Source organism: Entelurus aequoreus, linkage group LG08, assembly GCF_033978785.1.
Source record: "Entelurus aequoreus isolate RoL-2023_Sb linkage group LG08, RoL_Eaeq_v1.1, whole genome shotgun sequence".
Taxonomy (NCBI): domain Eukaryota; kingdom Metazoa; phylum Chordata; class Actinopteri; order Syngnathiformes; family Syngnathidae; genus Entelurus; species Entelurus aequoreus.
This window is the reverse complement of record NC_084738.1, coordinates 4324814-4347201: the sequence shown is the minus strand read 5'-3', so window position 1 is coordinate 4347201 and position 22388 is coordinate 4324814. Positions and strand designations below refer to the sequence as shown.

At 38.5% G+C, this 22388-nt stretch overlaps 1 protein-coding gene across 1 annotated transcript in view; it reads left to right on the top strand.

Moving 5' to 3' along the window:
* The window catches only part of lg08h10orf90 (linkage group 08 C10orf90 homolog), a 64263-nt gene that overhangs the window by 17772 nt on the left and 24103 nt on the right, over positions 1–22388 (top strand). The window contains exons 3-4 of the mRNA XM_062055267.1: positions 405–434; positions 12028–12092. Of these exons, the coding sequence (XP_061911251.1) occupies positions 405–434; positions 12028–12092 (95 nt within the window). The remainder of the gene's footprint in view (positions 1–404; positions 435–12027; positions 12093–22388) is intronic.

The following is a 22388-nucleotide window of genomic DNA, read 5'->3' as shown; positions in this document are numbered from 1 at the left end:
TCAGTCAAAAACCGATTGGACTGCATGATCAAAACGATGAAGTCCATTTGGAGAGCGGCAGTCGAGGCCACCAGAAACTAGGATCGGAAAAATGTGACAAGGGAAGATAGGAAGCTAGAGGCGTGAAGATGAGACCAGAGATGCAGACTGATTGGAGAAGGAGCCCCACTAATCTTTGAACATTGCAGTGCTTCACTGGGACTGATTCTTTGATCACCTCTACCTCCTTGGTCTTGTTGATACATCGACTGTCCTGTCAAGACCTGGGCTGCTTGAAGGACTAAGTAATCCATCCTGGGGAAAAAGGCCACCGAAAGAGCCTACAACATTGTGACTTAAATCTCAGTATTTGTGCTTAAAACATCAGGAGACATTTATAAGCACTTTAAAATGTTGCTACTCAGCGGTTGAACTAAACTCGGACCTCGGTTTTTGTTAGTAACCGTGTCATGGTCCCAAGACACTTTTTGGGTCATTTGGGTTTGTTTCCCTTAGTATCCTGTGTTTTGTATTGTTATATCACTTCCTGTTTGTCTTCATTTGTTGCCACATTCCCTCTGAGAACTGTTTTCCTTACTCGCTCCCGATTAACAATCAGGAGACACACCTGTCCCTGGTTGTCATTCACGACACCGCTGATTAGGGATAGGAATTGATAAGATTTTTCCAGTTCCGATTCCACTTTCGATACTGTCTTACGATTCGATTAATTATCGGTTCTCTTATCGATTCTTATTTGAAAAAAAGGATAACAGAAAGATTAATTAGCATAAATGTTGTTTAGTTTAGCACTAACGTGGCCTTACAAGGCCAACAGTGAGGCCTTAAGAGGCACATTGTTACGTGTACAGGGGAAGAAGACGGCAAAGACAGCAGGGACGTCGTTTAACTCTATATTTATTAATATATTAACAATAGAATGGAGTGTGACTACCGTATTTTTCTCACTATAGGTCGAAGTTTTTTTCATAGTTTGGCCGGGGGTGCGACTTATACTCAGGAGCGACTTATGTGTGAAATGATTAACACATTACCGTAAAATATCAAATAATATTATTGAGCTCATTCACGTAAGAGACTAGACCGGGGGTCGGCAACCCGCGGCTCTAGAGCCGCATGCGGCTCTTTAGCGCCGCCCTAGTGGCTCTATGGAGATTTTTCAAAAATGTATGAAGAATGGAAAAAGATGATGGGAAAAAAATCTATTTTTTTGTTTTAGTATGGTTTCTGTAGGAGGACAAACATGACACATGTTATAAATCACACTGTTTATATTAAACATGCTTCACTGATCCGAGTATTTGGCGAGCGCCGTTTTGTCCTACTTATTTTGGCGGTCCTTGAACTCACCGTATAGTTTGTTTACATGTAGAACTTTCTCCGACTTTCTAGGACGTGTTTTATGCCACTTCTTTTTCTGTCTCATTTTGTCCACCACACTTTTAACGTTGTGCGTGAGTGCACAAAGGTGAGTTTTGTTGATGTTATTGACTTGTGTGGAGTGCTAATCAGACATATTTGGTCACTGCATGACTGCAAGCTAATCGATGCTAACATGCTATTTAGGCTAGCTATATGTACATATTGCATCATTATGCCTCATTTGTAGCTATATTTGAGCTCATTTAGTTTCCTTTAAGTCCTCTTAATTACATTTATATCTCATGACACATGTAATATGGCTTTTACTTTTTTGCGGCTCCAGACAGATTTGTTTTTGTATTTTTGGTCCAATATGGCTCTTTCAACATTTTGGGTTGCCGACCCCTGGACTAGACGTATAAGATTTCATGGGATTTAGCGATTAGGAGTGACAGATTGTTTGGTAAACGTATAGCATGTTCTATATGTTATAGTTATTTGAATGACTCTTACCATAATATGTTATGTTAAAGGCCTACTGAAATGACATTTTTTAATTTAAACGGGGATAGCGGATCCATTCTATGTGTCATACTTGATCATTTCGCGATATTGCCATATTTTTGCTGAAAGGATTTAGTAGAGAACAACGACGATAAAGTTCGCAACTTTTGGTCGCTGATTAAAAAAAGCCTTGCCTGTACCGGAAGTAGCGTGACGTCACCGGAGGAAGGACTCCTCACATTTTCCCATTGTTTACAATGCAGCGAGAGAGATTCGGACCGAGAAAGTGACGATTACCCCGTTAATTTGAGCGAGGATGAAAGATTCGTGGATGAGGAAAGTGAGAGTGAAGGACTAGCGTGCAGTGCAGGACGTATCTTTTTTCGCTCTGACCGTAACTTAGGTACAAGGGTTCACTGGATTCCACACTTTCTCCTTTTTCTATTGTGGATCAAGGATTTGTATTTTAAACCACCTGGGATACTATATCCTCTTGAAAATGAGAGTCGAGAACGCGAAATGGACATTCACAGTGACTTTTATCTCCACGACAATACATCGGCGAAGCTCTTTAGCTACTGAGCTAACGTGATAGCATCGGGCTCAAATGCAGATGGAAACAAAATAAATAAACCCCTGACTGGAAGGATATACATAAGATCAACAATACTATTAAACCATGGACATGTAAATACACGGTTAATAATTTCCAGCTTGGCAAAGCTTAACAATGCTGTTGCTAACGACACCATTGAAGCTAACTTAGCTACGGGACGGCGGCGGCGGGCGTTGTAGCTTTCGATGACACCGCGGCCGCCATCAGAGTCGGCAAGAAACATATATTTCCCCAAAGATACGTACGTGACAAGCACATAGCGACACGCACATACGGGCAAGCGATCAAATGTTTGGAAGCCAAAGCTGTACTCACGGTAGCGCGTCTGCTATCCATCTCAAAGTCCTCCTGGTTGTGTTGCTGTAGTCCGCCGCTAATACACCAATCGCACCTACAGCTTTCTTCTTTGCAGTCTTCATTGTTCATTAAACAAATTGCAAAAGATTCACCAACACAGATGTCCAGAATACTGTGGAGTTTTGGGATGAAAACAGACCTTTTTGTATTGGATTCAATGGGTCCGAATACTTCCGTATCAACCATTGACGTCACGCGCATACGTCATCATACATAGACGTTTTCAACCGGAAGTGTGGCGGGAAATTTAAAATGTCACTTTATAAGTTAACCCGGCCGTATTGGCATGTGTTGCAATGTTAAGATTTCATCATTGATATATAAACTATCAGACTGCGTGGTCGCTAGTAGTGGCTTTCAGTAGGCCTTTAACATACCAGGCACGTTCTCAGTTGGTTATTTATGCCTCATATAACGTACACTTATTCAGCCTGTTGTTCACTATTCTTTACACATTTTAAATTGCCTTTCAAATGTCTATTCTTGGTGTTGGGTTTTATCAAATAAAATTCCCAAAAAAATGCGATTTATACTCCAGTGCGACTTATATATGTTTTTTCCTTCTTTATTATGCATTTTCGGCCGGTGCGACTTATACTCCGGAGCGACTTATACTCCGAAAAATACAGTAATCCAAAATGTATATGTGTGTGACTATGTGTAGCGAGTATCTGTAGAGAGTTACCGGAAGTGATGGCTTCATCCTCCCCCAGAAGTTCGTTTTAAAAAAATGGCAAGCGATTTCAAGAAATTGCAAAACTGGTATCAGAACCAGTTTTCGATTCCCATCCCTATTGCTTATGCTAATAGGCGAGCTACAATGATCCAGCCTTGTCCTCTGGCGCCCTCTTTTGAGGATTAAATCACCATTATAACTGCACGTCGCCTCCTGTCTCTGCATCCTGGGGTCCTGCCGCGAGCTACCATGCGGCCCCATAATAAATCCATTCCAAAGGTCAAACAACGGCCAAATCGTGCTCAAATTTTACAATTAAATATAATCCAAATCCGATTAACCCGGATTTATGAACACAAAACACGGTTTATGAAGAATGATTAAAGTTTTACATGCAGAAATCAATGTAAATTACATGTGAATGATGAATGGAATGGACGAATGGACATTGACCGTTTCTCTTACCTTTCTTGTTGGTGAGGGAAAAGCCATCGGATGCCACCTTGGCACTTTTCCACGAGTTATTTCTTGAATTTAATCGCGTTTCTCACCTTTTTAGCACCAGAGTCGTATCCAGGAACGCACAACTTATGCAATCACACAAATAAAACTTCATGGCTCAACATGTCACACTGTCGTGAGCCTGCAACCCCACAGCACTGTTCTACAACTCACAACTTTCTTTGGCCCCAGGGTGGGTTGTTTGGCCAGTTGTTCTAAACTCCAGCAGAGGGATTCTTTTGTTTGGGCTCTTGATTCTGATACGCAGACAGACGAACAAGTTTGTTGCATTCATAGTTTCGGCCGTACGATACCCGAGACGGTGTGCAAAAACCGGGGCTAACGTTTGGCGAACAGTTTTAAAACCGAATAGTGGGGTGTGCAAAAACGGAGTCACTTGCTGCGTATTTGCATTGTGCAGGCGGAACAGAGGCATTTATCTCTAATTAAATCAAATTGCGCTCTTATCAAAATATCGTAAACTTAACTGGTTTGAGGACATCAAACCATAAAAGATCCTAATGGTGTTTAGTCCAGGAAAGGAAATGAAGCTGTTATGAATTCCAGACATTCCCTCTGGCTGTCATCTCCTGTTATGTCCTCGACCGTCAACAATTTAGCAGAAGTACTTTTAACCAGAGTGAAGGTCTTTGAATCTTTTTCAACCAGAATAAAATCATCCAAATCGAAAATTGCTCAAGGGTAATGAGCACAATGTTGCCAAAAAAAAAAAAAAAGAGACAAAATAACAGTCTTTCTGTTTGGATATGCTGTCCCATTTCCAGCGGGTCTGTGCCCACATGCTGTTTAGCTAAAGCTTACCCAGCAGGCACAAGACATTAAAATAACGCTGAGAACTTGTTGAATTAGATCCTGACGTTGAGCAACTCAAATACAACGTTGAAACAACATGCTTTTTGACGACGTTTAATCAATGTTGGGTTCTGACGTTGATTTGACCATTGAATTTTGGTCATTTACGAACCAATATTTTACAACACAAACATTGAAACAACATGCTTTTTGACAACGTTTAATCAATGTTGGGTTCTGACGTTGATTTGACCATTGAATTTTGGTCATTTCCTAACCAATATTTTACAACACAAATACAACATTGAAACTACATGCTTTTTGACAACGTTTAATCAATGTCACGTTCTGATGTTGATTTGACCATTGAATTTTGGTCATTTCCTAACCAATATTTTACAACATAAACATTGAAACAACATGCTTATTGACGACGTTTAATCAATGTTGGGTTCTGATGTTGATTTGACCATTGAATGTTGGTCATTTCCTAACCAATATTTTACAACACAAACATTGAAACAACATGCTTATTGACAACGTTTAATCAATGTCACGTTCTGATGTTGATTTGACCATTGAATGTTGGTCATTTCCTAACCAATATTTTACAACACAAATACAACGTTGAAACAACATGCTTTTTGACAACGTTTAATCAATGTTGGGTTCTGACGTTGATTTGACCATTGAATGTTGGTCATTTCCTAACCAATATTTTACAACACAAACATTGAAACAACATGCTTTTTGACAACGTTTAATCAATGTTGGGTTCTGACGTTGATTTGACCATTGAATTTTGGTCATTTTCCACACCAATATTTTACAACACAAATACAACATTGAAACTACATGCTTTTTGACAACGTTTAATCAATGTTGGGTTCTGACGTTGATTCGACCATTGAATTTTGGTCATTTCCTAACCAATATTTTACAACACGAACATTGAAACAACATGCTTTTTGACAACGTTTAATCAATGTTGGGTTCTGACGTTGATTTGACCATTGAATTTTGCTCATTTACCAACCAATATTTTACAACACAAACATTGAAACTACATGCTTTTTGACAACGTTTAATCAATGTTGGGTTCTGACGTTGATTTGACCATTGAATGTTGGTCATTTCCCAACCAATATTTTACAACACAAATACAACGTTGAAACAACATGCTTTTTGACGACGTTTAATCAATGTTGGGTTCTGACGTTGATTTGACCATTGAATGTTGGTCATTTTCCACACCAATATTTTACAACACGAACATTGAAACAACATGCTTTTTGACAACGTTTAATCAATGTTGGGTTCTGACGTTGATTCGACCATTGAATTTTTTAAATTTTCCAACCAATATTTTACAACACAAATACAACGTTGAAACAACATGCTTTTTGACGACGTTTAATCAATGTTGGGTTCTGACGTTGATTCGACCATTGAATTTTGCTCATTTCTCAACCAATATTTTACAACACAAACATTGAAACAACATGCTTTTTGACGACGTTTAATCAATGTTGGGTTCTGACGTTGATTTGACCATTGAATTTTGGTCATTTCCCAACCAATATTTTACAACACAAATACAACGTTGAAACAACATGCTTTTTGACGACGTTTAATCAATGTTGGGTTCCGATGTTGATTTGACCATTGAATTTTGCTCATTTCCAAACCAATGTTTTACAACACAAACATTGAAACAACATGCATTTTGACGACATTTAATCAATGTTGGGTTTTAACGTTGATTTGACCATTGAAGTTTGGTCATTTCCTAACCAATATTTTACAACACGAACATTGAAGTAACATGCTTTTTGACAATGTTTAATCAATGTTGGGTTCTGACGTTGATTTGACCATTGAATTTTTGTAATTTTCCAACCAATATTCTACAACACAAAAACAACGTTGATACAACTTCTTTTTTTTTTGACGACGTTTATTCAATGTCAGGTTGCGACGTTGATTTGACCATTGAATTTTGGTCATTTCCTAACCAATATTTTACAACACGAACATTGAAGCAACATGCTTTTTGACAACGTTTAATCAATGTTGGGTTCTGACGTTGATTTGACCATTGAATTTTGGTCATTTTCCAACCAATATTCTACAACACAAATACAACATTGAAACTACATGCTTTTTGACAACGTTTAATCAATGTTTGGTTCCGATGTTTATTTGACCATTGAATGTTGGTCATTTTCCACACCAATATTTTACAACACAAATACAACATTGAAACTACATGCTTTTTGATGACGTTTAATCAATGGTGGGTTTTGACGTTGATTTGACCATTGAATTTTGCTCATTTACCAACCAATATTTTACAACACAAACATTGAAACAACATGCTTTTTGACAACGTTTAATCAATGTTGGGTTGTGATGTTGATTTGACCATTGAATTTTGGTCATTTTCCAACAAATATTCTACAACACAAATACAACGTTGAAACTACATGCTTTTTGACGACGTTTAATCAATGTTGGGTTCTGAAATTGATTTGACCATTGAATTTTGGTCATTTCCCAACCAATATTTTACAACACAAACATTGAAACAACATGCTTTTTGACAACATTTATTCAAAGTCAGGTTGTGACGTTGATTTAACCATTGAAATTTGGTAATTTCCCAATCCAACGTTGGACATCAACGTTGTCTCAATATACAAATACAAGTATTTTGTCAGTTTTTACGGACATGTACGTATAATCAACGTTGTATCAATGTCTTGTGCCTGCTGGGTAATAGGCCATCAGGACTAAGATGGGCACTAACACTGCTGGAGGAATGATCCCATTCTTCCGGTAGTGGGAGGGAGCATCGCAAATTAGTCTGTGGCTTTTTTCCCTCCCCGCCCAGACATTGGCTGAGTCAGATGGAACACAAATAACTGACACAATATTTGAGTTTTTTCCAGCTCCAATCACTTGCTTTTTCTGCCCAAAAGAGGCACCTTTTTCAAACTGGTCTCCCCACGTTCTACCTTGAAATAAGAATTCCTCTCCACTGCGTTCAGTGGAGGCGGGGGTCTCCCAAAGTGAAAGCGGGTCGGTCGGCATGGCAACAGCAGCAGCCACAGCGTGTGGAAATGTCGCCGGGGAGGCCAAAGATGCCACCTGTGGAGAGACGTGACCACTTCCTGTCAGTGAGAGAGTCTCCGAGGAGGCGCAGGAGTCACTTTGTGGCGCTAACGTCCATTATTGACACTGTCAACATTGTCACTGTGTCACGCCAAACATTCGAGAGTGAGCGTGTGTGTGTGTGTGTGTGTGTGTGTGTGTGTGTGTGTGTGTGTGTTCTTGTATTTCTACCCTTCTTGAGACATCAACAAGGAAAAGTAGCTTCCATATAAGGACAGGTGAACAAGTTAGGACATAAATCATAGTCCCAATACGGAAAACTATTACATCTAATAGAACATCTAATGTCTCATTTGCACCCCTGGTGGTGAAATCTATCAAAATGATGGTGGTCCCAAAAAGGAGGGACTTTTCAAATTGACTGTGTCGCTTTTAAAAGTGCTCCCCCTCTGGTCAAGATATGAAATAACAAGTGTGTGTAAAAATTTGAAGTGCTCCCCGTCAGGCCGACATATGAAATAACAAGTGTGTGTAAGAAATTGAATAGCGCCCCCTTTGGCCAAAATTAATAAATAAATGAAAAATATACACTATCGTTCAAAAGTTTGGGGTCACCCAAACAATTTAGTGGAATAGCCTTCATTTCTAAGAACAAGAATAGACTGTGGAGTTTCAGATGAAAGTTCTGTTTTTCTGGCCATTTTGAGCGTTTAATTGACCCCACAAATGTGATGCTCCAGAAAGTCAATCTGCTCAAAGGAAGGTCAGTTTTGTAGCTTCTGTAACGAGCTAAAGTGTTTTCAGATGTGTGGACATGATTGCACAAGGGTTTTCTAATCATCAATTAGCCTTCTGAGCCAATGAGCAAACACATTGTACCATTAGAACACTGGAGTGATAGTTGCTGGAAATGGGCCTCTATACACCTATGTAGATATTGCACCAAAAAGCAGACATTTGCAGCTAGAATAGTCATTTACCACATTAGCAATGTATAGAGCAGACCTGGGCATTGTGCGGCCCGCGGGCCGCATCCGGCCCTTTGTACGTCCCTGTCCGGCCCGCGTGAGGCCAATTATAAATTACAAAATAAATTTTAAAAAGCATTTATTTCGAGTGTGCAATACAACGGTGCTGCTTTTGTTTTGAAAAGCGTTATTTGTATTACTTCCGTGTGGACGTATGCTCGTGCGCGCAGTGGCAATCACAAATTACAAAATAAATTTTAAAAAACATCTTTGTCGTGCGTGCAATACAACTGTGCTGCTTTTATTTTGAAAAGTGTTATATATGCGTATGTCCTGTGAGGGAAGGCGCACAGCGACAAGTGATGCCCGGTTATCCCCGAGACGCTAAAAAGAGAAAAGTTGATGACGAATGGCGTGTTTTAAAAAAGACATGGACTGCCAAGTAAAGGTAAAGCTGTGTGCTTATTTGTGGTACACACGTTGCTGTCTTTAAAGAATATAGTGTAACGACCTGCTGAAGTAGATGTTGTCTTCTTGAGTTGCGTAAATGAGGAGTGAGGAGACGTGCGTGTGGAAGGAACGAGATATGTTGAGCTGTGTTAGTATAGCTTGCTCAATAAAAGTTTAAAAAGAGCGTCAGACTTGATGTGCACTTCTTCTGGACGCTACAATTGGTGGCAGAAGTAAAACTTTGCGCATACTGCACTGTTTGTGTGCTACGTCATCGGGAGGTACGTGCCACGTGAGGAGCTCGCCGCAAAGAGAGAGAGAGAGAGAGAGAGAGAGAGAGAGAGAGAGAGAGAGAGAGAGAGAGAGAGAGAGAGAGAGAGAGAGAGCGTTTACAGGTGCAGCCACGCTGCTTGCCACGGGGGGAATTCCGCCCTCAATGGAGACTCCCAGGTTTGATGGCAAGGCGAACTGGGAGGCATTTCATCCCACTTCTGACATCAATTGTAGCGTCCAGAAGAAGTGCACACCAAGTCTGATGCACTTTTTAAACTTTTATTGAGCATGCTATACTAACACAGCTCAACTTATCTCGTTCTTTCCAAAAGGAAAACCAATCCTCACTCCTCATTTCCGCAACAGCAACGCTTCCTCCTTCTTCGCCAATCACCTTACAGGCGTGCTACGTTCACAACGTTTTCTTATCTGGTTAAATAAAGGTTCTACAACAAAGAGGATGCAGGATAAAGTGACAGAAATTGAAATTTTTGTATTGTAATATACATCAGGAAGTGTTGTGTAAGAAAGTGTTAAAAATAAAACCATCAAAAGCCATCTGCTTTTGTATAAAGATAAGTTAGGTTAAATGAAAATATTATTATTATTATTATTATCTATCTTACGGTATATCAAAAATAATTTGAGCAAAATTTAATTGAAATATTGTCGGTGTGGCCCTCCAGCAGTGCTCGGGTTGCTCATGCGGCCCCCGGTAAAAATTAATTGCCCACCCCTGGTATAGAGTGTATTTCTTTCAAGTTAAGACTAGTTTAAAGTTATCTTTATTGAAAAGTACAGTGCTTTTCCTTCAAAAATAAGGACATTTCAATGTGACCCCAAACTTTTGAATGTATATATAGACATACTGTAATAACCTGAAGTAAATAATGAAGATTAAAAACCAATTACAAACAAAAAATTCAAAAAAATAAATAAACTAAAATCTCATATTCTTTCTGTTTCTGTAATATTGCAAACAATTATCGTAAAATGATTACTTGTTATTGTTAATGCAAAATGGTGACATTTGTCATAATAAAATTCTGGCTTTTATCACAATATTGCCTTTTTTTTGTTCTTGTAAAATACTGAATTTTTTTTTAGTAAATTTATGACTTTTGTCATCATTTTGCCAAGTAAAATTCCAAATATTATTATAATGTTGCCAAAATGTAAAGTTTTGTTATAAAACTGTGACTTTTGTCGAGTAAAAGTATGACTCTTTTCATAAAATTGCCAAAATTGCAAGCTTTTCTTTAGAGATGTCCGATAATATCGGCAGGCCGATATTATCGGCCGATATATGCGTTAAAATGTAATATCGGAAATTATCGGTATCGGTTTTTTTATTATCGGTATCGGGGGTTTTTTTTGTTTTTTTTTTAAATTAAATCAACATAAAAAACACAAGATACAATTACAATTAGTGCACCAACCCAAAAAACCTCCCTCCCCCCATTTCTTTCTGTTATTAATATTCTGCTTCCTACATTATATATCAATATATATCAATACAGTCTGCAAGGGATACAGTCCGTAAGCACACATGATTGTGCGTGCTGCTGCTCCACTAATAGTACTAACCTTTAACAGTTAATTTTACAAATTTTCATTAATTACTAGTTTCTATGTAACTGTTTTTATATTGTTGTACTTTCTTTTTTATTCAAGAAAATGTTTTTATTTTATTTGATTAATTTTTTAAAAAGTACCTTATCTTCACCATACATGGTTGTCCAAATTAGGCATAATAATGTGTTAATTCCACGACTGCATATATCGGTTGATATCGGTATCGGTTGATATCGGTATCGGTAATTAAAGAGTTGGACAATATCGGAATATCGGATATCGGCAAAAAGCCATTATCGGACATCCCTACTTTTCTTGCAACATTGCGACTGTTATTGAGTACAATTCCATTTTTTTTTTATCACAATATTGCACAAATGTTCAGTTTTTCTCGCAAAATTTCGACTCGCGCTGAGTAAAATGACGACTTTTATTATAACACCGCCAAAATTTTTCTTGTGAAATTGTGACCTTTTTCTTGCGAAATTCCAACTCATTTTTCACAACAAGCTTTTTTATATTTGCATAGTATGTATATATTATTAATGTTGTAAATACACATCTTTATATATCTAGAAAGGCTGGTCCAAAAGAGGGAGGCTTTTTTCTCAGGTCTCAAAAAGGTAAGAAATACAAGTATGTGTGTGTGTGTGTGTGTGTGTGTGTGTGTGTGTGTGTGTGTGTGTGTGTGTGTGTGTGTGTGTGTGTGTGTGTGTGTGTGTGTGTGTGTGTGTGTGTGTGTGTGTGTGTGTGTTTAAGAGAGGAGGAGCACAAGTTGTTGGAAAATGTGACCACTTTGTTTTGCCTTCACGTTGCAGACGAGGGGAGAAGTCACAGGAAGACGTGGCGGACACACGACCAAGGCTCTCCTGTCATCAAACAGGTAACCTGCTTTCACTTGGAACACCATGAAAGACCGAGATACAGGATGGAACCTCACATTACATACCCCCCTCCCACCCCCTCAAACTTTACCCCTGAATAATCAGCTGCTCAGCATGTTGGAAGTGGTGCTAATGTCATGTTGTGAGGCGGGGTCGCTTTTATCGATTGGATGAAAAATTAATGGAAACATAATCATTAATTTAAAAAAAAATCTGCATGCTTGACACAGATTCTAAACCAGGGGTCACCAACCTTTTTGAAAGCAAGAGCTACTTCTTGGGTAGTGATTAATGCGAAGGGCTACCAGTTTGATACACACTTCAATAAATTGCCAGAAATAGCCAGTTTGCTCAATTTACCTTTAACTCTATGTTATTATTAATAATTAATGATATTTACACTTAATTGAACGGTTTAAAAGAGGAGAAAACACGAAAAAAAATGACAATTAAATTTTGAAACATAGTTTATCTTCAATTTCGACTCTTTAACATTCAAAATTCAACCGAAAAAAAGAAGAGAAAAACTAGCTAATTCGAATCTTTTTGAAAAAATTAAAAAAAGAATTTATGGAACATCATTAGTAATTTTTCCTGATTAAGATTAATTTTAGAATTTTGATGACATGTTTTAAATAGGTTAAAATCCAATCTGCACTTTGTTAGAATATATAACAAATTGGACCAAGCTATATTTCTAACAAATCATTATTTCTTCTAGATTTTCCAGAACAAACATTTTAAAAGAAATTCAAAATACTTTGAAATAAGATTTAAATTTGATTCTACAGATTTTCTAGATTTGCCAGAATAATTTTTTTGAATTTTAATCATAATAAGTTTGAAGAAATATTTCACAAATATTCTTCGTCGAAAAAACAGAAGCTAAAATGAAAAATTTAATTAAAATGTATTTATTATTCTTTACAATAAAAAAAAAAAAAAATACTTGAACATTGATTTAAATTGTCAGGAAAGAAGAGGAAGGAATTTAAAAGGTAAAAAGGTATATGTGTTTAAAAATCCTAAAATCATTTTTAAGGTTGTATTTTTTCTCTAAAATTGTCTTTCTGAAAGTTATAAGAAGCAAAGTAAAAAAAATAATGAATTTATTTAAACAAGTGAAGACCAAGTCTTTAAAATATTTTCTTGGATTTTCAAATTCTATTTGAGTTTTGTCTCTCTTAGAATGAAAAATGTCGAGCAAAGCGAGACCAGCTTGCTAGTAAAGAAATACAATTTAAAAAATAGAGGCAGTTCACTGGTAAGTGCTGCTATTTGAGCTATTTTTAGAACAGGCCAGCGGGCTACTCATCTGGTCCTTACGGGCTACCTGGTGCCCGCGGGCACCGCGTTGGTTACCCCTGTTCTAAACCAAGGGTTCTTAACCTCTGTTGGGCCACACTCAAATAACAACCCTGAAATACTAATCTTACTCTTGATTTCAAATGTATTCAAGAAGTATACCTGACCTATTTACAGTTTAACAGGACAAACCTGTGGTTCTCAAACTTTGTTCACCAAGTACAACCTCAAAAAACTCTCCAGGCACCCCAATCAGTGGCCTAGTGGTTAGAGTGTCCGCCCTGAGATGGGTAGGTTGTGAGTTCAAACCCCGGCCGAGTCATACCAAAGACTATAAAAATGGGAGCCATTACCTCCCTGCTTGGCACTCAGCATCAAGGGTAGGAATTGGGGGTTAAATCACCAAAAATGATTCCCGGGCGCGGCTACGCTGCTGCCCACTGCTCCCCTCACCTCCCAGGGGGTGATCAAGGGGATGGGTCAAATGCAGAGGACAAATTTCACCACACCTAGTGTGTGTGTGACAATCATTGGTACTTTAACTTTAACTTAATAACGACAAACATTCAAATACAGTAGCATAGTAGGTCTAATTATTCATTATAAACAAGGCAGAATTTTTATTTAACAAGTATATTTAATATTTTTGGCTACTGTAACATTACACCCAAAGCACAAACATCATCATCAATGATACTCCTCATACCATATTTTCCGGACTATAAGGCGCACTTAAAATCCTTATTTTTCCTCAAAACTCGACGGTGCGCCTTATAACCCGGTGCTCCCTAATGTAAGGAAAAGGTTTGGTTGAGCTTACCCGCCCAACACCTTCAATCACTGTCCCTGAAAACCTCAAATAAAGCCAGAAATCTTGGGGTTATTTTAGATTCTGATTTACATTTCGACAGTCACATCAAATCAGTAACAAAATCGGCCTACTATCACCTCAAAAATGTAAAAAGACTTAGAGGGCTCATGTCAGCTCAAGACTTTGAAAAACTTGTACATGCCTTTATTACCAGTAGGATAGACTATTGTAATGGTCTCCTTGCAGGTCTTCCCAAAAAAAGTGTCAGGCAGCTACAGCTTGTTCAGAACGCTGCTGCTAGAGTTCTAACAAAGACCAAAAAATGTGAGCACATTACACCAATCCTTAAATCCTTACATTGGCTCCCTGTACATCAGAGAATTGATCTGCTCACATATAAATCACTACATGGTCTAGGGCCCAAGTATATCACTGATATGCTCCCACTATATAAGCCCTCTAGATCACTAAGATCTTCTGAGAGCAATCTGTTAGCGGTTACCAGAGTAAAGTCAAATCAAGGGAGCGCATCATTCAGTCACTATGCAACAAATAGCTGGAATAAACTTCCTGAAGATGTCAGACTCTCCCCAACTCTGACTACTTTTGAAACTAGACTGAAGACTTTTATGTTCACCTTAGCTTTCAGCTAAATCTTTTAACCTTTTAACTTTTAACGTCCACACTGTTTGTATTTTTACTGTCTGCATTTTAATGTTGCTTTTATTTTCTTTCATTTCACTTTGAGTCTGCCTTGTGTATGAAAAGCGCTATACAAATAAAGTTGCCTTGCCTCAAAGCAATTTTATTTGGTACATGGTATAATGATAAGTGTGACGAGTAGATGGCAGTCAAACATAAGAGATAAGTGTAGGCTGCACCGTTTGATGTGCTTCTACATACGAGTATTATTATGGTGTGTGTATAAGGTAAGCCATGTTATCTGGCGTTTTGTTTCGCAATATTATGCAAAAGCAACTTTTCTTACCTTCTGGTACCTGCTGATCTGTATTTGGGATCTGCATAAATCCTGAAAAATTGCGCGTGTCCGCCTTTGTAGTCCGTGGCGACACCGTAGTCGATAAGCTTCTTCTTTTTCTCTATCTTCTTGTTATGGGACATTCATCCTCCGCTGTTGCCATTTCTAATATAAAGTAGTGTAAAGTTCTTACTTATATCTGTCAGTAAACTCGCCATGAAAGCGCTAAAACATACCGGTGTAGTGAGTTTACATTATTCACCCAAGGAACTTTAGTTATTAGAGTTCCGGTCGGACAGGTTTTCACGGAACACGTTTCGGTTATTGATTGAAGTAAAGTCTGAATGTCATTAAAACAGTTAGCGCCATCTTTTGACACTTCTTCCGCTCCCGTCCTTGCACGCTACACCGCTACAACAAAGATGACGGGGAGAAGACGCTGTCGAAGGTGAGCCACGTAAATAAGACCGCCCACAAAACGGCGCATCCTGAAGCGACTGTCAGAAAGCGGCTTGAAGATGATCTGTAAAACATCATCTATGCAACATTTTGACCAAAGAACCACCATTACATGTTATGTAGACCACAAGGAAATGTTTTACATTTACAAAAAAAAAAAAATATAAGACTCCTTTAATGCATCCTATAATCCGGTGCGCCTTATATATGAAAAAAGATTTTAAAACAAATAGACCATTCATCGGCAGTGCGCCTTATAATCCGGTGCGCCCTATGGTCCGAAAAATACGGTATATTACATATTTATAGACTTCTTTGGCATTACCACAGTTTGAGAATCACTGGGATAAACCTCGTCAAATGGAGAAATGATATGCAACCATGTGTTAATCACAAAGATTGCTATCAAGGCTTAGGTCATAAATTCTAATCAAATATATTGCCAAAGAAGGGATTTATAAAACTGATGAAAAATACATCAATACATGTATATATAATAATACTATTTGTAGTTCTTAAATAAATGGTCAATAAAATAAAAGTGCAAATGAAAAAACAGCTTCACCATATTAGTCATAATTTTGGCCCTTAAGAACATTCTCTATGACTTTAGCTCCATACTTCTTGTGTTGTCATTACTGCCACAAGTGGTGGAAAAGTGTATTACAACTGCAACTACAGCTGCTGAGAAAGAGATTTTTTTTCCTTCTAATTGCACAATAACAATGTACCTTTTAGTACCAGTTTATAGTACAACACAATTTTATACAGGATTTACAAGAAGGGGGTCCCCGTTCCTTCTGCCCGTCAGTTTGGGGGTCCATGAACTGGAAAACGTTGAGGACCCCTGTTCTGAAGTATTTAGGTGATTAGAGATACCGTTTTAGTAAAAATATTACATAGAATCTTAATAAAATACTTTTAAAATTAGTTTTTAAAAAAAAACAACAAACAAAAGTATGTCATTGTGCCGTCTAAAAACAAGAAAATTATATCATTCCATAAATTTCAAACTAAGTTTTGTAGTTTCATTGTTTATGTAAAACAGGTCGAACATGCCGAACATTTTAAATATAATTATATCACCCTGTATTTTTCAAAACAATTGTCAAACTTAACCTGACTCTAAAACATTCAGGTACTTAAGCTTAAACATGAAATCCATTAAAAAAAGATATTGTGGCGTGACACCAAGATGCAGAGACGGCAGGTGACGTGCAGGTGAAAACAAAGCAACACAAACAGAATACAACACTGGCTTAAGAATTCTCCTGATTGCCAATCAGGGACAGGTGAGCTTTGCAACCAGAGGTGGGTAGAGCAGCCAAAAATTGTACTCAAGTCAAAGTACCTTTGCTTAAGAGCAGTGCTTCTCAATCATTTTCTGTTACACTTTCAGCCGCGACTATTGGTCCTAAAATTGTTATGAGTACACCTCTGCATAATATTACATCCTTATTAACAGTTACAATAAACAAAAACGAAAGAAATACAGATCAACTCACAGAAAATAATTACTTTTATATTAATCTGTAACAGAAGAATTTAAAGGCCTACTGAAATGATTTTTTATTTATTTAAACGGGAATAGCAGATCCATTCTATGTGTCATACTTGATCATTTTGCGATATTGCCATATTTTTGCTGAAAGGATTTAGTAGAGAAAATCGACGATAAAGTTCGCAACTTTTGCTCGCTGATAAAAAAAAAGCCTTGCCTGTAGCGGAAGTAGCGTGACGTCACAGGAGCTAGTATTCCTCACAATTCCCCGTTGTTTACAATGGAGCGAGAGAGATTCGGACCGAGAAAGTGATGATTACCCCATTAATTTGAGCGAGGATGAAAGATTCGTAGATGAGGAACGTTACAGTGAAGGACTTGAGAGGCAGTGATGGACGTATCTTTTTTCGCTCTGACCGTAACTTAGTTACAAGCTGGCTCATTGGATTCCACACTCTCTCCTTTTTCTATTGTGGATCACGGATTTGTATTTTAAACCACCTGGGATACTATATCCTCTTGAAAATGAGAGTCGAGAACGCGAAATGGACATTTAAAGTCCCTTTTATCTCCAAGACAATACATCGGTGACACACTTAGCTACTGAGCTAACGTGCTAGCATCGTTCTCAAATGAAGATAGAAACAAAAGAAATAAACCCCTGACTGGAAGGATAGACAGAAGATCAACAATACTATTAAACCATGTACATGTAACTACACGGTTAAAAATTCTCAGCCTGGTAAGGCTTAACAATGCTGTTGCTAACGACGCTAAGGCTAATTTAGCAACTTAGCAACCGGACCTCACAGAACTATGATAAAACATTAGCGCTCCACCTACGCCAGCCAGCCCTCATCTTCCCATCAACAGCCGTGCTCACCTGCGTTCCAGCGATCGACGGCGCGACGAAGGACTTCATCCGTGGGTTTGGCGGCAAGCATCGGCTAGGCGTCTGTTATCAGGGTAAGTAGTCCTTGTTGTGTTGCTGTAAGTATTGTACTTAGCCGCTAAGACACCGATCGATCCCACCTACAACGTTCTTCTTTGCAGCCTCCATTGTTCATTAAACAAATTGCAAAAGATTCACCAACACAGATGTCCACAATACTGTGGAATTTTGTCGAAGAAAACAAGAGGTTTTTCTATCGGGTCAGATGGGGTACAACCACTTCCGTTGCTTTTGTGACGTCACGCGCATAAATCACATCCAAAGGAGTTTTTCAACCGGAAGTGTGGCGGGAAGTTTAAAATGTCACTTTATAAGTTAACCCGGCCGTATTGGCATGTGTTGCAATGTTAAGATGTCATCATTGATATATAAACTATCAGACTGCGTGATCGCTAGTAGTGGCTTTCAGTAGGCCTTTAAAGGGCATTCATTTGCCTGAAATTCCCCCAAAATGTAATCCTTGTTTAAAAAATAAATTTTTTTTATGACCAACGTGAACCATTTAATACTGAATAATAAAATTAAATAAAGTCAATAAATAATGATACATTCAAATTGAGCAGCAACATTAACCCGAGAGCATAATATATATAAAAACAATTACAAAACAAAATGAATAGAACAATTTGTGCTGATTTTTATTTTTTTCTAATCAACATGTCATGAGGAAGTCAGGTTAAACGGCTTTTCAGAGGCGGTATAGTACCGAATATGATTCATTAGTATCGCGGTAATATTGGTATACCGTACAACCCTAGTATGGACCAACACTGGCAAGAACTTGACCAAGCAAGGCAGAACGCGATGCTCGATAGACACCATCAGAAGCCTCTAAAGACGTGACGCTTTGCTTTCTGGCCTCTTTTACTGCGGGGATGGAGTCTCATTGTTATTCTGCAAGGGATAAGTCCCACTGGTCACAATGGTCCTCTTGCTGCCTGGTCTGTGGCTGCCGGGCAAGCCAGCCAGGGGTGGGGGAGTCCTCAGACTAAACAATCAACAGAAGAGGCCCTGAAGGAAGATGAGGCAGCTGACCCGCCGTTTAAAGTAGTCGTGTGCGTGTGTGTGTGTGTGTGTGTGTGTGTGTGTGTGTGTGTGTGTGTGTGTGTGTGTGTGTGTGTGTGTGTGTGTGTGTGTGTGTGTGTGTGTGTGCATGGAGGAATGTCAAAAGTGGTAGGGTAGCACGATACAGACAATACAAATTATGTCAATTTGTCCGACGATAAAGCTTTTAATACCATCGACGACAATATCTCAAACTAAGCATTTTAAGTGAGAGGCCTACTGAAAGCCACTACTAGCGACCACGCAGTCTGATAGTTTATATATCTATGATGAAATCTAGAGATGTCCGATATATGCGTTAAAATGTAATATCGGAAATTATCGGTATCGTTTTTTTTATTATCGGTATCGTTTTTTTGTTTTTTTTTGTTGTTGTTTTTGTTTTGTTTTTATTAAATCAACATAAAAACACAAGATACACTTACAATTAGTGCACCAACCCAAAAAACCTCCCTACCCCCATTTCTTTCTGTTATTAATGTTCTGCTTCCTACATTATATATCAATATATAGCAATACAGTCTGCAAGGGATACAGTCCGTAAGCACACATGATTGTGCGTGCTGCTGCTCCACTAATAGTACTAACCTTTAACAGTTAATTTTACTCATTTTCATTCATTACTAGTTTCTATGTAACTGTTTTTATATTGTTGTACTTTCTTTTTTATTCAAGAAAATGTTTTTAATTTATTTATCTTATTTTACAAATTTTTTTTAAAAGTACCTTATCTTCACCATACCTGGTTGTCCAAATTAGGCATAATAATGTGTTAATTCCACGACTGCATATATCGGTTGATATCGGTATCGGTTGATATCGGTATCGGTAATTAAAGAGTTGGACAATATCGGAATATCGGCAAAAAGCCATTATCGGACATCCCTAATGAAATCTTAACATTGTAACACATGCCAATACGGCCGGGTTAACTTATAAAGTGACATTTTAAATTTCCAGCGAAACTTCCGGTTGAAAACGTCTCGGTATGATGGCGTTTGCGCGTGACGTCAAGGAGTGAACGGAAGTATTCGGACCCCATTGGATCCAATACAAAAAGCTCGGTTTTCATCGCAAAATTCCACAGTATTCTGGACATCTGTGTTGGTGAATCTTTTGCAATTTGTTTAATGAACAATGGAGACTGCAAAGAATAAAGCTGTAGGTGGGATCGGTGTATTAGCGGCGGACTACAGCAACACAACCAGGAGGACTTTGAGATGGATAGCAGACGCGCTAGCCGCCGACTTCACCTTGACTTCCTCCGTCTCCGGGCCGCCGACCGCATCTGTGATCGGGTGAAGTCCTTCGTCGCTCCGTCGATCGCTGGAACGCAGGTGAGCACGGGTGTTGATGAGCAGATGAGGGCTGGCTGGCGTAGGTGGATAGCTAATGTTTTTAGCATAGCTCTGTGAGGTCTGGTTGCTAAGTTAGCTTCAATGGCGTCGTTAGCAACAGCATTGTTAAGCTTCGCCAGGCTGGAAAGCATTAACCGTGTATTTACATGTCCACGGTTTAATAGTATTGTTGATCTTCTGTCTATCCTTCCAGTCAGGGGTTTATTTATTTTGTTTCTATCTGCATTTAAGCACGATGCTATCATGTTAGCTCCGTAGCTAAAGAGCTTCGCCGATGTATTGTCGTGGAGATAAAAGTCACTGTGAATGTCCATTTCGTGTTCTCGACTCTCATTTTCAAGAGGATATAGTATCCCAGGTGGTTCAAAATACAAATCCGTGATCCACAATAGAAAAAGGAGAGAGTGTGGAATCCAATGAGCCAGCTTGTACCTAAGTTACGGTCAGAGCGAAAAAAGATACGTCCTGCACTGCACTCTAGTCCTTCACTCTCACGTTCCTCATCCACGAATCTTTCATCCTCGTTCAAATTAACGGGGTATTCGTCGCTTTCTCGGTCCGAATCGCTCTTGCTGCTGGTGTAAACAATGGGGAAATGTGAGGAGCCGTTCAACCTGTGACGTCACGCTACTTCCGGTACAGGCAAGGCTTTTTTTTATCAGCGACCAAAAGTTGCGAACTTTATCGTCGACGTTCTCTACTAAATCCTTTCAGCAAAAATATGGCAATATCGCGAAATGATCAAGTATGACACATAGAATGGATCTGCTATCCGCTTTTAAATTAAAACATTTCATTTCAGTAGGCCTTTAACAGGAGATTAAGAAATCAATTAATCGTTCATTTTTAATCCCATAACAGCACTAGTTTCAATTACATTTGTAATTATGTTTGTAAATGATAAATGGTCTATATTTGTGCAGCGCTTTACTACACTTGGAATGATACCCAAAGGGTTTTATATCATACATCACATTCACCCATTCACACACACACATTCACAGACTGATGGCAGAGTTACAAAAAAAAACTGTTATTCAACTCCGTGAAATCCCCAAATTAAATTGAAGTTTTTAATTAAAAAAGTATCAAGTTTCTAGTGTGGTCAAGGGCTCCTAATGAAATTCTGCTTAGGGCCCCAATTTAGCCAGTGGTGACCCTCCTTCTACGCTAAATTGGTTATGTAAATATTGAATGGGGTTTGCACAAACTCCTTGAAATGGCCACCAAGGCAACTTAGAATTGGAGCCGTGTTTACTTCTGTTAATGTGCACACGTGGGACCCATTCTGTTTACTAAAACAATTATTCGTTAAAAGATCGGATTCGACAAAAAAAATCCGAATTAGGTATCATACTTGCAGCCCTTTGAGACACTTGTGATTTAGGGCTATATAAATAAACATTGATTGATTGAACATAGCCGAAATCAGTGTTTCTAAACCATAGGGCAGGGCCCCAATGTTGGGCCGCAAGTACCCCCTAGAGCAGGCCTGGGTAATTATTTTGACTCGGGGGGGGGGCCAAATTTAGAGAAGAAAATGTGTTTGGGGGCCGGTATATCTATTTTTAGGAACACTAATACAAAACCTCACAATATGAACGTGAAGGGTAAAAAAAAGCCCACCTACAATCTAATACAGGGGTCACCAACGCGGTGCCCGCGGGCACCAGGTAGCCCGTAAGGACCAGATGAGTAGCCCGCTGGCCTGTTCTAAAAATAGCTCAAATAGCAGCACTTACCAGTGAGCTGCTTCTATTTTTTAAATTTGATTTATTTACTAGCAAGCTGGTCTCGCTTTGCCCGGCATTTTAATTCTAAGAGAGACAAAACTCAAATAGAATTTGAAAATCCAAGAAAATATT